The sequence below is a fragment of the Lycium barbarum genome, chromosome 3 (assembly GCF_019175385.1).
Source record: "Lycium barbarum isolate Lr01 chromosome 3, ASM1917538v2, whole genome shotgun sequence".
In the NCBI taxonomy this organism is placed as follows: domain Eukaryota; kingdom Viridiplantae; phylum Streptophyta; class Magnoliopsida; order Solanales; family Solanaceae; genus Lycium; species Lycium barbarum.
Genome location: NC_083339.1, coordinates 120,970,803 through 120,985,262, shown reverse-complemented (window position 1 = coordinate 120,985,262; position 14,460 = coordinate 120,970,803). Strand labels below are relative to the sequence as shown.

At 36.3% G+C, this 14,460-nt stretch overlaps 1 protein-coding gene across 1 annotated transcript; it reads left to right on the top strand.

The window, feature by feature from the left end:
* The first annotated feature begins 7,239 nt into the window (after positions 1-7,239).
* Positions 7,240-13,294, top strand: LOC132632104 (RNA-binding KH domain-containing protein RCF3). The gene is made up of 8 exons (XM_060347932.1): positions 7,240-8,283; positions 10,450-10,929; positions 11,123-11,371; positions 11,680-11,940; positions 12,113-12,192; positions 12,263-12,371; positions 12,459-12,585; positions 12,957-13,294. Exons 1-8 carry the CDS (start codon positions 7,588-7,590, stop codon positions 12,977-12,979), a joined length of 2,025 nt encoding a protein of 674 aa, XP_060203915.1. The 5' UTR covers positions 7,240-7,587; the 3' UTR covers positions 12,980-13,294.
* Positions 13,295-14,460: the final 1,166 nt, after the last annotated feature.

The following is a 14,460-nucleotide window of genomic DNA, read 5'->3' as shown; positions in this document are numbered from 1 at the left end:
GATTTTACAAGTATAAATAAGGCAATGATATAATAGATATTATGAAATGCAAATGAACTCTAACATCTTAACTTTCAACAATAAAAGAATCACAATTTCTCATAATTTATTACTATCATACTATGCAATTTCCTTCCCTAAAAGAAAATAACCAATAAACTTTATCAGTATTATAATTAAACCATCACTCCTTCATGAATAAAAATAAAATTACTTTCAAATAGTAAAATAATAAATATGATATTTTTGAGAGATAGGACAAAAATATGAAGACCAATGACAAGTGAAGATGTAAAATTCGGTTATGTATTTTTAAAAGAGTTGAGTGGTAATCACCCTCATGGTGTTATCAAATAGTAGTAAATATGCAATATCATGCCTTGTTATTTGAGTTACGCTCAATCTTCTTATTTCTATAAATGGAAGAAATGAAACTATTAAGCATCATGCATTTATTAAAGAATTATGAAGGCCAACAGTGTTAACTAAAGAATTTGACATATAATTTGTATAAGAATTGTTAGACGAGCCCCGAGCGTTGGGCATTAGGTATGTTTAGGGCCTACTGTTGACACCTAATATTTTCCCTCCGGTAATTTTATTTAATTATTCAAATTTTCTGAGTCACGGACAGAGTGAAATATACGTTTTACAACAGTCAAATTACATCAAGTCGAATTTACAAGTCGAACGGAGTGTAATTTTATTTAATTAAGAGTTTCACAATCTGATAATTATAAAAGTACAACTGCTAGTCTTCAAAAATGAATGAGGTAAGGAAAAGCCAAATTACAACAGGCCACGTGTAAAGGTCAAAATGCCTATTAGGTCCCTGTGAGGACGACAAAAGGGAGCTATCCTCCCTATATATATATATATATATATATATATATATATATATATATATATATATATATATCAAAATGTTTTGAAAACGTAGACATATGTCAATTCTGGATCAAATGTATCCCTCCAAGTTCAACAAATTGTTCTTTAAGAAGTTTCCCAAAGTCTCCTTCAATTTTCTTTTCTTTGATTATCAAGAATCTTAGATGTTTTGGGAAAGCCTTAGGGTTGTTTTCTCTCAAAAAGTCGGTCAAAACGAATCGAGGAAGGGTTTTGACGAAGTTAGAAGCTTATATAGTTCGAAACTAGAAAAATGGGGTCATGCGGCACCTGTGCTTCGCACTGCCATCACATGTTAGGCCATGTGCAGCACATGTGCGTGCACAGGTAGCGCACAAGGCCAAAAATTTGTCAGAGACAAGTTACGTACGAGCAAAGAGCTCAATTTAGCTCCACCATATATGGTTGGAAAGGTATTTCAAATATCTACAACTTTCATGTTTTAAGTTTTCTCAAATTCTCAAAGAATTTTCACGTAATTAGGTTGGAAGTCAGACCTACCATAAACTTAGTCGACTCTATCGTACCTCCGGCACTTCACTATTCATCTTGATCTTAAAACAACAATTTCCACCCAAACTCATGCCGATAAGACTTCATATAGCTAGAATGTCACACTAATACTCATTTAACACGTTTACACCTTACCCGGATTTGCGGAGTGTTACAATATATTACTATCATACTATGCAATTCACTTCCCTAAAAGAAAATAATCAATAAACTTTATATTATAATTAAAACATCACTCCTTCATGAATAAAAGCAAAATTACTTTCAAATAGCGAAATAATAAAATATAATAATTTTGAGACATAGGACAAAAACATGAAGACCAATGACAAGTGAAGATGTAAAATTCGGCTATATATTTTTAAAAGAGTCAAGTGATATTCACCCTCACGGTGTTCTACATAATAAATATGCAATACTACATAGATCTAAGTTCAACAAATCGTTCTTTAAGAAGTTTACCAAAGCCTCCTTCAATTTCTTTTTCTTCGATTTTCAAGAATCTTAGATGTTTTGGAGAAGCCTTAGAGTTGTTTTCTCTCAAAAAGTAGATCAAAATGAAGTGGGTGTTACACCTCGAAAAATTTCATGTCGTTGCACAGTAAATATACTAACGCAGGGTGAGGCGAATATGATGTTTCCGCAAGTAAGAAGTAGTACTTAACGGTTCCCATTAAGATTCCAAAGACGTTTGAAGCAAGAGAAGAGAGTTTGTTAAGAAAGGCAAAGTATACGTTGTGTTTCGGAAAGGATTTACAAAGTACAAAATTAATGTTGACTTAATGATGTCTTAAAGAAGAGTTATAACGCCCCTTATATTGTTAATGAAATGTTAAACAAGTGCTAAGAAGGTTCCATAAGAATTGGAGGCAAAACGAGTCGACGAGGATAAGTTTCAGAAATTGTGGATTTGTACAGTCCTTTTATACGGACTGTATAAAAGATACTGCTCGTATATCTATTTGTATAATCCGTCCAGAGAAGGGTCCTCCACTGGAAGTATTATATGGTCGCACATACAGACCGTATGTATGTCTGTATAAAACCCGACGGGCAGATTTTTAATTTTAAATAGGATGCCCCAAGTTCATTTATTTTATTTCCCATCTTCTCTCTAACACTCTCCACACCTCTAGAACTTTCCACACTCTTCATTTATAAGAATCCAAGATAAATCAAAGATCAACATCACTAATCCAAGAGAATCAAGTGTAAAGGAGTTTCTAGGGTTGCCTAAAGTCAAGAAATCTCTTTGGATTAAAGCTAGGGTTTTTCCTCGAGTGAAGTATTTTCATCTAAAGACCATTCCCACATTATCAAAGGTAAGTTTTATGATCATTTCATGTTATTTAGAATATTGAGGGATTGAAAGACTTGGATTATGGAAGAAAATAGAATATGGAGCTCAAATGTGAAAATAATGATATTTTTGAATACTAGTTGACATGAATCATGACTCTTGATGTATTATGAGAAAAACCTTGTTGTAAACGATACAAATGACATTAAGGAAGTATAATATGAGAACGAATACGATGTTGTGTGATAATGTTGGTTATGGGTGATTTGAAATGGGATTGGAAGAATTGAATAAGGTATAGTTCGATGAAGGTTGTTTATCATGATTTTAAGAATGTTATTATTGTTGTTTGGGAGCTGTTATATAGTATGGAGAAAGTTGTATAAATAAAGGAGATGCTGCCCAATTTTCGTTAGCTTTAGCTTAAGATTAAGTACGTTTCCAACTATCTAATTCTAGTACGAATTCCTTTGAATGTAGAATTACGAACCTGGAAGGGAGCGTATAGTCGGCAAGTTAGAAAGGCATAAAGGTATGTAAGACTAGTCCCTACTTTTCTAAGGCAAGATTCCTATGACATGATTCCCTTTATCTTTCCATGACCTTCTTACATTCCGGAAACTATGAGTCTATGTTTATAAAGAGCTTCTCATGAGATAGAGATAAGAGATATGTTGTGAACACGATACTGAAAATGATGAGTATATGTCTAAAGATTCCAAAGCCTGTGATATGATATTCTTATGAAGTTAATGACTCCTTGATGATATTCATTGTTGTTACACTCACCTTATAATGTTAGTTCCTTCAAGGTGAGATACGATGATTATGATTACTCCATAATGGAATCGGGGTTCCTCGACCTTACGTCACCTAGATAGAGCCATAGTTTGTATTTGAGTTCTAATGTATGCTTTTATGAGATGTATATGATGATGAGATTACACCACGCGTAGATGGCCAGGCATGACACCGCAAAGGCGGGCGGTTTGAGATTACACCGCGCCTAGATGGCCGGGCATGACACCGCGAAGGCGGGCTGCTTATGAATACACCGTGCCTAGAGGGCCGGGCATGACACCACTAGTGGGCGGCGTGTGATATTTACCCGGACGAGGGTTAACGATGATGGTATATATGACATGCATACATGTGTTTTCCTTTAAAGGTTAAGCAGGTTATATCTTCAGCTCATGTTTCATTGTTTTCCTTATTATGGTATTACTATTCATGTCTTACATACTCAGTACAATGTTCGTACTGACATCCTTTCTTTTTGGACGCTGTGTTCATGCCCACAGGTAGACAGGGAGATGGTGCGGATTCGTAGAAGCTTATTAGCAGATTCACAGGAGCACCCCATTATTCCGGAGGTGCTACTTATGATCATATTCTTTTGCGTATATATATTTTGGGCACGACGGGGTCCCGTCCCGTCCTTATGTCTAGTACTTTAGTAGAGGCTCGTAGATACGTACGTGTGGGTTATTAATGTCCCACGATGATCACATTGTGCTTTTGTATATCATTTTGTAGTCGTGAGGGCTTATGTATATAAATATGGGTTGCTTTGGAGATTATATATGTTCAAGTGGATTATGATGATTAGCCTAATGAGTGGTGCTCGGTAGTCAGCTCCGGGTACCCGTCATGGCCCCCTAGTCGGGTCGTGACAGAAAGGGTTTTGACAAAGTTAGAAGCTTATATAGTTCGAAACCAAACAAAGGGGATCATGCAGCACATGTGCATCGCACCCCCATCGCACGTTAGGCCACGTGCAACACCTATGCATCACACAGATAGCGCACAAGGCCAAAAATTTGTTAGACACAGGTTATGTGCGAGCAAAGAGCTCCATTTTAGCTCTACCATATATGGTTGGAAGGTATTTCAAGTATCTACAACTTTCATGTTTTAAGTTTTCTCAAATTCTCAATGAATTTTCACGTAATTAGGCTGGAAGTCAGACCTACCGTAAACTTAGTCAACTCTGTTTCACCTTGGGCACCTCACTATTCGTCTTGATCTTAAAACAACTATTTCCACCCAAACTTATCCCAATATGACTTCATATATCTAGAATGTAACATTAATACTCATTTAACATGTTCACACCTAACCCGAATTTGAGGAGTGTTACAATATATTACTATCATACTATGCAATTCACTTCCCTAAAAGAAAATAATCAATAAACTTTATATTATAATTAAAACATCACTCCTTCATGAATAAAATAAAATTACTTTCAAATAACGAAATAATAAAATATAATAATTTTGAGACATAGGACAAAAACATGAAGACCAATGACAAGGGAAGATGTACAATTCGGCAATATGTTTTTAAAAGAGTCAAGTGATATTCACCCTCACGGTGTTCTACATAATAAATATGCAATACAACATAGATACTATTTATCTTTTTCTATTTATTAGACCCCCCTATTCCGCCCAAAAGTCATTACGCATTTAAATACAACAAGCTTAAGTTCGTGACTCTCAATTGAAAAACCTATAAGACTCGTTAACTATAGCCGTTACTATAAGAGAAAAAACAAAAGAAGTCACCGAGTGGTAGGCTTGGGATTTGCGGCTATTACGGTTTTCTCCGGAAGACATCATTATGACAAATGGATATTTCCTAAGGTTTCCCTTTTCTAGGACAAAGTAAGTGTCCAAAATTTTTCGTCTTCTTAACTACTGTTATTTCGGTATATCAATTTTGTATTGAACACTTAGATAAAAGTTTTGAATCAGTAAATGCTATCATTTTCATTTTTCATTGTCAAAATTAGAGTGTCAATTTGTGATTAATTAGATAAATCATTAATCTCTCATTATATGTGTGCTTCAACACAGTGAGAATACATATAAGGTGCACCCTTGGCTAATTAGATAGAAGAGTCTATTAACCTCCAATAATTTACATTGCATATTTTTTTCTTATTTTCTATTTTCAAATTATTGCATCTCCACAAGTTATACGTTTAACATTTCTGTATTTTCTTGCACAGTCATTTTCGGACAAATATACAAAACGAATATTCTCGACGTTAGAACAAGCTTTATTGCGCTCAATCATCATTTATGAAGGAGATGGTATTTATTGTGTCATCTTTAATTTGCTTCTGGGTTGGTAAAAGTAGCTTCCTAATTGAGTAGAAATATGTTTGATTATTTGAGTTCTTTTTCGGCAACAAATAGAATTAATTTTCTTTACAGTTTAAAAATGAAATTTAAAGTCACCTGAAAAAGCGAAAAAACAATAATGTCCTAAACAGTTTTTATTTGAAAATGATAAGTCGACACGGAATTTACCATATCTAAGGTATTTACTTTTTTATCATAATATGAAAATTTAGACAGCTTAATTTTTATTTTATATTGATTGTTCATTTATTTTTTCTGTTTTTAAGCTTGAGTTTCATGTTCTTCGGTGTTTATGCTATTTTTTTTTTTTAAATTTGTTTGTTCCTTATTGATAGTCACTGAGGTGTGCTAAATTTTCAAATCATAGAATAGAGCTATTGAAAAGAAGACATTAGTTCATTATTGCATTAAATTTCATTATTTCTTGAGCGTTTGCATAAAAAAATAGATTTGCTTTTAAGTCGGAAAAATAATGTTTGCAATTACATTTTTGCCTAGATAGAATTGATTGTTTAAGATGAAAATTAAGCTTTACTTTTGTCTAATTTAGGGGTTTGAGATTTAGTGGAAATGAAGAAGAGTAAAATTGGGGGTGACAGATCTATTCAAGTTTGAGCGGGTTACTAATCCACTTATTTATTAAATCCAACTTATTTTGATCCGTCCATTTGACACCCTAGTACACAATACAATCAATGATGCATTAGCTCTCGACAGAAGCAACTCAGATAGTTAATTCCCAATAAATAACTCACTAGATCTATTCAAATTTGAGCGGGCTACTGATCTACTTATTTATTAAACTCAATTTATTTTTATCTGTCCATTTGACACCCTAGTACACTATACAGACAATAATGTATTAGCTCTCGGCAGAAGCAAGTAAAAACAGTTAATTCCCAACAAATGACTCGACAGATCAATTGAAGTTTGAGCTGGGTTATTAATCCACTTATTTATTAACTCAGCTCATTTTGATACGTTCATCTGCCACCTTAGTACACAGTACAAATAATAATGCATTAACTCTCGGCAAAGCAAACTCAAATAGCTAATTCCCAACAAATAACTCGCCAAATCTATTCAAGTTTGGACGAATTATTTATTACCCCATCTGGTTTTGTTCGGTGCATTGGACACCTTAATACACAGTACAGATAATAAGTAATGCATTAGGTCTCGACAGAAGCAACTCAAATACTACAGCCCCACAAAACCCAAAAACATTGAGTATGACTACAAGTCTAATAACTAAGGAAGCTTCGGTCTTCATTTCCTTATAATAGTGGATAAAAAAAGTAACCTTAAATCACACAAAACGACGACGGTAAAGCGGTGAACGTGAGTTACACGGCCAACACAGCTGGGGTCCACTCAGTCAAAATCCTTACAATCAAAGCAGATTTTTGATTATAAAAAGCGGCGCACAGGGAGAGAGAAAGAAGGAAAGCAGAACAGCAAAAACAATTGAATTTCACAAACATTTTAAAGTAACAATGGTGAACAGATTGACGAAGATGCTCACTTGGTTATGCCGTTTTCCTTAATCAGTGGTTAAGCTGAACTCAACTCATTTCCCTTTTTTCCAAATTCTCTAGGGTTTTGAAATTTTCAAGAAACCCTAACTAGTCTAATAGCTTAATTTTGTAATTTTGGGGGGGTCCAAGATTCACTGAGATACATACACACTTCCAAGATTTGAACCCCCAAAGAGAAATGGACAGATCAAGATCTAAGAGGTACTATTATGACCAAGATTACGATTCTGAGAACTTACCCAGGACTAAACAGAGATATGGTGGTGATTACCCACGTGGTAATCATCATTTTGCACCACCTACCCACCACCGCAGACCTGTCTCTGGTGGTGGTGGTGGTGGTGGCCGGAAAATGCAAGACCCTTCACTGATGGTTACTACTACTTACAGGATTTTATGTCATGATGTTAAGGCAGGTGGTGTTATTGGGAAATCAGGGAGTATTATTAAGGCGATTAGGCAGCACACTGGGGCATGGGTGAATGTACATGAATTGATTCCAGGGGATGATGAAAGGATTATTGAGATTTCGGATACGAGAAGGAGGGACCCTGATGGTAGAATGCCGGTGTTTTCGCCAGCTCAGGAGGCGTTGTTGTTGATACATGAGAGGATTTTGGATAGTGAAGCTGGTGGAGGAGGGTATAGTAGTGGTGGGGTTGAAGTGGAAGAGGAGTTTAGGATGAGGGGTGTTAGTGGGAATAATCGAGCTGTGACGAGGTTGGTTGTGACTAGAATGCATGTGGGATGCTTGTTAGGGAAAGGTGGGAAAATTATTGAGCAAATGAGGATGGAGACTAAGACACATATTAGAATTTTGCCCAGAGATCACAGTTTGCCCCGTTGCGTTTCAATGTCAGAGGAGATTGTTCAGGTTTTCATCTTATACCGTGACTTATATACATCGTTGTTGATAAAGTGACCCAGAACCATAGCATTACTTGAACCACATATATAGATGCTGAAGAAAGAAACTAATGACAAAGACAACTACTTAAAAAAATTATTTACCATTGGGAACTAGGGTCATCTGATATTGCAACATGTATCCTAAGTGAAAAAAAAAACACTTATTCACTTGACAAGAAGACCGATGATACCTGAGTTTAGATGACATACAAGAACGAAGGAGATCTGAACCAAAATGGCTTAAATAATGCATGCCTAATGACATTTTAATGATTGCCTAATGTTTTAAGCCGTGATTTTTGAGCACCTATATTTATTTTCCTGAGTTTGGTTAATACCGGGGCGAGGTTGATATTACATTATGACAACCCAAATCTGCTATATGCTGAGTAGTGTATCTACAGATAGCAACAACTGCTACTATGCTTCAATTCCAGGCAAGTTGGTCTTGGCTATGTGAATCTTCATTGTCCATGTCACTCCATTGAAGCTCGTCTAAGTCTAATATTGCTTAGTAGTGTATCTCTCCCTTCTCAATGTTCAGTTGGTCTGTCAAGAAGTGTGAATAACATTTCATTATCCCCTTCTGGGGAAAAGTTAGTGTCTATTACATGTTAGATATGGACCAGTTGATTCGTGGGCGCTTAATTATTTGTGATTGTTTTTTGATCAGTAATTTAGATGGTAATGTTGCCACTGTCTGATTAATGACTTGTGATTCTTAGGTAGCCACATTTAGTCATCAAGAATTCCAATCTTTGCTTCTCCTTTTTAGTCTAAGACCCCTCGCTCTTCAATGAACCATTGGACCCTGTTAATGAAGCAAATCAGCTGATTCTCTTGCGACTGATTGTACTTCTTTTGAAAATCCTGTTTTCTTTCTGGTCTTTCTCTTGTTTGTTCTTTTGTTTCAGAGGGGATTCGAGGGATGGAGATACTGATTTTTAGGTTGCAATAAAGCAGCACCTGTAACATACTTTGGCCTTGGTTATATCATTACTGGAACCTGCATCCAGAAAGTGGCTCTTTTTGTCTGAGACTATATGGTGCTTTCTTTTTTTATAAAATGTAATGATGACATAGGGATAACAACAAGCTGATGGTAGAATCAGCAGGGGCGCATTTCACACAAATACTCAATTCTGAAGTAGACTTTGGTCTAGTGTTAGTTGCAATTTAGTTCTCTTGTTTATTACATACACAGGAGTCCTATAGTTGGTGACTACTGCATATTAACATACCATTATTTGATGGTTGACACAATTTAACATGATATCAGGATGCTTGATTTCCCTTTTCCCTACTCCTGTATGCGTAAAATGCCTTGAATGGGTATTTCAAATGAGGTATTTGATGTCCGGTATTTACCCATTGGGTGGAGGTCAATATGTATGTCAAAATGAGCTTTCATTTTAATGATTCAGCTGAGAGTTTCACAAGGTGTTATTTAAATATGAATCATCACTAACAAATTTGTTTCTAAGCAATTAGAGCAAATTAACTGTTGATTTCCTTGAGGAGCTTGTATGTCCTGGTGATCATGTAGATATCTGCTGAAACTCTAGGGCTATTCTTTTAAGCATTGCACTTTCTGTTTTGATGGCTAAACATCTCTATGTTGGACCATATCCTGCTCGATTTTCCTTCTGAATCCATCAGAACATTTGCATTTGCACCATATTGTTTTTCCTTTGGAAGTCCAGGTTATGGTTTTGAAAAGAATTCAAACAAAAAAAGAAATTGATACATTTATGCAGTTCGTTGCCTTCATTTGAACGTCTAAAAAGGATATTGTACTTGCGATTATTTTCGCCTTTCCTCATAGTTGCTGTGATATATTGCTGACGTTAAGGTAATTCTCAGACAGTGCACTTAAATATTTTCTTTCTGATGTATTGCACAGGAGATTTCTAATTAAAGAATGTTAAAACACTGCTGCTATTGGTTTATAAGCTAATTTTCTTGTGTTTGATGATTCTGAATCATATAAATCATGATATTTAGGTGTAAGGTTTTCCACGCTTGTGGCAAATGTATGCAGTGGATTGTATTGGATAATTAATGCCTGCTTGAAGAGCAATCATTACTAGCTCACCTTTGTGTGTTATGTCTGAGGCTTGTTTGCTTGCAGGTTGTTGGGGAAATGAATGCGGTGAAAAAGGCTGTAGAAATTATTTCCTCACGCTTGAGGGAGAGCCAGCATCGTGATCGTGGTCACTTTCCTGGCCGGCAACATTCTCCTGAGCGGTTTGTCCCTCCTGATGATGAATTTATTCCTCACATGAACAATCGCAGGATGTCTGAAAATGGGTCTACTTTTGGATCAAGGCTGCCTGCTTCTATGAGCAGTGGTCGAAGCAACAACTTTTCCTCATCCTCGTCTGGATATGCTGTTGAATCTGGAATCAGTCCCGGCAATGAGAATGGACAGGTCATGTATGTTGAAGATCTTGTGTTCCGAATTCTATGCCCAGTTGACAAGGTTGATACTGTTGCTGGGGAATCAGATGGAATTATAGAGTTGCTTCAGAACGAAATTGGTGTGGATGTCAAGATTTTGAATCCCGTTGCCAGCTCAGATGAACAGGTCATAATCATTACGTCTGATGAGGTACTCCCTCTCCTCTTTCTTGTTCAGGTCTCAGTAAGTTATTGCCGTTTTTGATTATGAAAGTTCTAATTTTAGTTTGCTGTTTGCTCGAATAGGATTTCATTAGCTTTGTTCTCCTTAGCCTCATAAAATATCTTTCTAGAATGGTGCTTAGAAGTTTCTGAAAGATATCTGGTTTACATTTGTCTTTTAGGGTCCAGATGATGAGCTGTTTCCTGCTCAGGAAGCTCTTTTGCATATCCAAACCCGCATTGTTGATCTTGCTCCGGATAAGGAAAATGTTATTACAACTCGTTTAGTTGTGCAAACAGATGAAGTTGAATGTTTGGGAGGAAGAGATGGACCATTATCTGAGATGCAGAAAATAACTGGTGCTACTGTCAAGATTGTACCAAAGGAAGAACTTCCACCATGTGTGTCAGGGACCGATGAAATTATACAGGTCTGTCCATTTTCTTTTAAGCTTCTGATGATACCCATGTAGCTAATCTGATCTCATGTTCTTTAGTTGATATGTGCACCAGAGATGGTGCATATTTGGGCAGTGCATTCCTTTCTCAAGATGCACGGGTTGTTCAACAAAGGGAATCTTGTGTCTGCAATTTTATCAGCTGCTACTAATTTTCCTAAATGTCTTGGTTGTGTAAAAGAGAGTTTGAGAGAATTCAAAATAATGATTAGAGCAGTAGTGGGCTCCAATTGTTGAACTCATTGTGTTTTCACATGCTATGTAATTCTCCAAATCTCCAGATTGTTGGAGAGATCACGGCAGCTAGAGAAGCTCTTGTTGAAGTGACATCGAGGCTTCGGAGTTATGCTTATCGGGAGTTCTTTCAAAAGGATATACCCTCACCAGCAATACCTGCCTCAAGCCCAGCTAGGAATACTATTGGAGCAGACAAAAATCCCTTCAACAACACATCTCCATCTCAACAAAACTACAGTGTGAACGATGTTCCAACTTCAATCTATCAAAATGCACCAGCCAAACCAATGGCACAACCAGTAAAAGTGAGTTAATTTTTATTCCTGCTTGTTTCCGGACCTTTACTGTCAGATCCCAATGAGCCGGATAATTAGCTTGCCAAATAGCCGTAGTTGTATCAAAGAAATTTCAAGTAGCAGGATAGCCTGGATTCACAACCCCCTGGTATATTTCCCTAAAAAGGTGTATCTTTTGTAGGAAACTGGGGCGTCTGCCAGTGAAATAACCAAGCAAAATGAAAGTGAGCGTCGTGAAGATATTCCGAGCGGATTGAATAGGTAACAGTTCTCTATTTTTTCTTAAACCATGGTAGTTTGCTGTCTTTGAACCTAAATTTCTCTTTTCCAGAACGCATGTAACATTGGTCACTAGAAGTATATTGGAAGTTGTCATCCCTCCACATGCAGCGCCCAAACTGATAACAAAATCAAGAAATAAGCTTGCTCAGATTAGTGAGGTCAGTTCGGCTTCTTCAGCACACACTATTTCAGAATCACATTTGGCTAAAGCAAGTATTACAGTTACATTATTTTATTGCTGACAGTTGTCAGGAGCAAATGTTAAATTGGTTGAAGATAGACCCGAGGTAACAGAGAAGATCATACAAATATCAGGCACACCGGAGCAAGCAGAGAGAGCTCAAAGCCTGCTTCAAGGGTTTATTTTAAGCAGTAAGTATCTTATTCTCTGTTCAGCTCGACCCTGAAGTTGGCATTTAGAGAGAGAACATAAAAAAGAGTGTGCCAGTACAAACCATGAAATCAGCAATTATAAAAAAGTGAATAGCATGACAAAAAAAAAAAAAGTGTGCCAGTACAAACCATGAAACCAACAATTAAAAAAAAAAAAAAGTGAATAGCATGACAAAAAAAAAAGTGTGCCAGTACAAACCATGAAACCAACAATTAAAAAAAAAAAAGTGAATAGCATGACAAAAAAAAAAAAAAAGTGTGCCAGTACAAACCATGAAACCAACAATTAAAAAAAAAAGTGAATAGCATGCAATGCCTTTCGTAATCTAATTCTTTGCTTTATTATTCAGCCCTAGAAGATGAAATGCCATGACAAGTTTGTGTGGCAAGTAATGCTCAAAGTGTGGAGGTGCCTTGAAAGTTTTCCTCTGTAGATCGACTTCCCTGAAATTGTCCGTTGTAATAGGGTATTCTAGGCCATCGCGAGGCACTGGCAAGTAAGAATGTACAATATAAAAACTCGGTGCTGATGTAATTTGTAATGTTTAATCCCTCATATTGTTGGGTTGTATTTTGGAATGTACTATCAACTCCTGCACTGTACAGGAATGTAATGTTGTTAAGTTTTTTGTGCAAACTCAGGCTGGTGCTTATTTTTCCAGCAAAAAGGCAATGTCTTTTTCTTGTTCCTCTTTTCGTTTTATTTTTGTACCCGTAAATGGATATATTGCGCAGGTGAGGTAGGGAGTAAAAAGCGACCAGCACCTTTACGTTGACGTTCCTGTTTTATGTATAGTTGATACAATGATTTATGAGCTTCAAACTTGCAAAACTTGTTCTGTGGAAGTGGCTGTTTTGGCCAGGATTGCTAAACTCTGCCTCCCTTGACTGAACCCTCTTTTGCCCACTTCATGCTGTCTTTTCTATCTGTCCTGCCTAAGAATTTGTCAGTCTGTAAGGATGAAGAATGCATATGTTTTCAACGTTTAAACAGCATGTCATGTTTGAGTTGATGGGTTGAGGTACATGGAAGCCGAAAAGAAAGGTGTGTTTGGTATGACGGGAGTCATCTTTCCTTAACAAAAATGTTTTCCATGACTTTTGTCATATCGAACATCTTCATCTAGAAGAGGCTGCGAAGGCCAAGCGAATTGGACAGTTTTTTTCTTTAACATGACACTTCTTTCTTAGCACATTACTGGAATAGCAGAGTGCTTTGTAGCTCTGCTCCCAGACTACCATATACATAAGCAAATTTTGACATACTTCAGAATGCAAAGAAGTACCAATTTGTTTCTTTAATAAATATTGTCAATTGAACGAGTCTTAAATTCTTAATTAAGATCTTGTAGAAGTTACGAAGTATTTGTTATGCTTCTTTATCTGTAGCCTAACGGTTACAATTCATGTACATACACAATTTTGTGGCAACTCAGTTCGATCGTCTAGAAGAGTAGAAGCTGGAAGCTAACTGTGTAAAATGTAATCCTCAATAGTTCGTTGTGGTTGGAAAACTAGAAGTTACGTCCCAAGGCCTCGGGATTCATTCGATTAGCATAACGGGCTGAGACTTTTTATAATCAATTACATATTCTATTTTTGAAAAAAAACTTCCTACACGACAAGAAATAAGGTATATCACCTGCACGAAAGCCGCGTTCAAGAATTTAATGGAGAATAATAGGAACTATCTTTAAAAAGATAAAAAGCCCAAAAAAAAAAAGAGGGAAGAGAAAGAAAGAGCCCATTATGTATTATGAATTTGTAGTTTGAGCCCATTATGTATTATGAATTTGTAGTTTTACTATTTACTAGCTTCAGTGTACGTGCTTTGCGCGTGACCAAAGCATGTAT

Excerpts from the sequence above, each read along its gene's own strand:
- LOC132632104 (XM_060347932.1), top strand. The coding sequence starts at position 7,588 with ATGGACAGATCAAGATCTAAGAGGTACTATTATGACCAAGATTACGAT. Across the intron at positions 11,372-11,679 it reads GGACCGATGAAATTATACAG|ATTGTTGGAGAGATCACGGC; the intron begins GTCTGTCCATTT and ends CCAAATCTCCAG. Across the intron at positions 12,586-12,956 it reads TCAAGGGTTTATTTTAAGCA|CCCTAGAAGATGAAATGCCA; the intron begins GTAAGTATCTTA and ends TTTATTATTCAG.